Genomic DNA, 2,230 nt, shown 5'->3' on the forward strand with positions numbered 1-2,230 from the left:
TCTAAAATACATAAACTTTTGGGATTAACTATATAGCCAATAAATCCTTAAAGAAATTGAAAAGCGTTTTCATTTTAATTTCTTAATACGTAAGGAACGTAAGTTTGCTTTTAATTGACAATTTTGAATGGGTAATTTTTATTAAAATACGTATATTACATTATATTAATCTTTCATTGTCAATATTTTTTAATTAAAATAATTTCCACTGAAGATTTCTTTTCCAAGGGACTTTTTTATTCATGACCTTCTTTTTAGAGGGGTTCGTCCTCCCAGAGAGGACGTGCGTTATATTACTCAGAGTGGATCACAGGAAAGTATCCAGATTAATTCCACCGACAAACAAACTGTAATTTCCAAAGTTTTTGAGGTGATCATTCTGAATACTTAATGAACAGATAAAAACCCGATAATGTATGGATTATTCAAACACTCATTTTAAGAGACTTTTAATTGGTTGCTTGCTAAATTTTATAATGGAATAGGATATGTGCATGTATGTATTAATTTCTATGAAATTAGAATGACATATCTCTAATTAAAAATTGTAAAAAATGAAATCGTTTGAAGAATTCGAGAAAAAACAGCCAATTTCCAATCCTCGGCTTTATGAATGCACGGTTCAACGACTAACTCGTATCCCAAGCTTAAATTTCATTTGATCAAGCGATTCCCTTTATTACAGAAATCAGATCGCTTTTAGGAACGTTAATTATCGACAGAATTTCCGTAGGATTCACTAAAATTCCTCTTTAGCACTGGTGCCCTATCGCACACAAGACATTTATTCTTCTTTCCCCGCTTCTACGTTAATTATACCTCTGAATCACAAGAACTCAAGACTTTTACTAATTTTAATTTAAAAACATTAGTGAAAATTTAGTTATCCACAATTTAATAAAATCAATGTTCTTTTATAATCCAATGAATCTGACATTTTTAATAAAATGAATTAAGACTGATCTATTGCTGCTAAAATTACGTATTAATTGCACATGTGTCATTCGCGAAAAACTGTTAACGACTCGTTTCATCCTCAAAAGAGAAAACGCGCACAAAATGAGAAGTTAGCGCGAAACAGGGTCGCGTGTTCGGTGCGACGGTCCTTGAACAGAACGCAGAATAATGCGAAACGGGTTGCGGACTTACCAGGGGAAGCCGGAATTCATTGACGACGATGACGTAAAGCAAGAGGCTGACGAGGTGATTTCTGGTGAGGCCCATTTCGCGAACTTTGTCACAGTGTGTCCTGTCCGATGCGGTTCTCCAAATCTGAGTACCGGCTGAATACGCGTACGCATCCTTATATAGCCGTCATTTCACCCGCGCACGCGTTCCATACCCCATACAGCACACCTACACCGAATTGTACACGGTGTACATGTCCATGGACCACGTAATATGCGTGGTTCCCGTGCTGTGTAGGCCCAGGATGAACTACTTGGAAAAAGGAGAGGAAAAAAAAAAAAGGAAGGGTAAGAGTCGGGGTGGAAACCGCGGCAGAGAAGGAAGATAGAAATGCGATTTTTAAGCACGACTCCGGTTATAATACCCCGTGGATTATTGCTGGAAACTTTATTGGCACTTTTTACTTCCCCTCAGATTTTCCTTTTTTTTTACTCTCGCTCTCTCTCTCTTTGATTTTTGTAGAATTTTTCTCTGCGGGGGAGGAAGGCTCATTGATTCAACCAAGAACCAGACACACGGACAGTGCCAGAGACGTATTGTCAGCGATACTTGATACATAATTGAATCGAGGACAAAGACCTTCTCCGACTTTATTTGAGGCGCCGTGTTACGGGGGAATATGCGAAAGCTGTCGGGAACTTTTTCGCGTTTCTATTTTCGCGTCGCTCGCGCCTAGAATTAGCTTGTATGGTTCTATAAGTGGAAATGGGGATGAGCGGTATTGGAAAAAGGATTTCAATGAAACGTCTGCATAATTGATAACAGAGAAATAATGTAATAATATCTAACAGAGAATTTTTATCTTCGCGCTCCCCTTTCTACTTTTTTCAGATTTGTAGATCGAACTTATTTCAACGAGGATACTGTAAGGGTAGATAAAACGTTGAAACAATGCTCTGGCGTCGTACTACTTCTTCACTCCTGTGTTCAAATAAAAACTTTCTTATGAAACGAGTTCTTTCATTAGCAATTTTAAAGCACTTAAGGCAATGTAAGCATAGATATTATGAGGGACGTAATTAAACTGCTTATCACTTGTCTC

At 37.4% G+C, this 2,230-nt stretch overlaps 1 protein-coding gene across 3 annotated transcripts in view; it reads right to left on the reverse strand.

The window, feature by feature from the left end:
• The window catches only part of Nplp1 (Neuropeptide-like precursor 1), a 14,337-nt gene extending 13,041 nt beyond the window's left edge, over positions 1 to 1,296 (reverse strand). For all 3 annotated transcript variants that reach the window (XM_018020894.2, XM_018020897.2, XM_018020896.2), the window contains exon 1: positions 1,150 to 1,296. In XM_018020894.2, the coding sequence (XP_017876383.1) occupies positions 1,150 to 1,224 (75 nt within the window). In that variant the 5' untranslated portion in view covers positions 1,225 to 1,296. The remainder of the gene's footprint in view (positions 1 to 1,149) is intronic.
• Positions 1,297 to 2,230: the final 934 nt, after the last annotated feature.

Source organism: Ceratina calcarata, unplaced genomic scaffold (assembly GCF_001652005.2).
Source record: "Ceratina calcarata isolate Rehan_Ccalc_2016 unplaced genomic scaffold, ASM165200v1 scaffold242, whole genome shotgun sequence".
Lineage (NCBI taxonomy): Eukaryota > Metazoa > Arthropoda > Insecta > Hymenoptera > Apidae > Ceratina > Ceratina calcarata.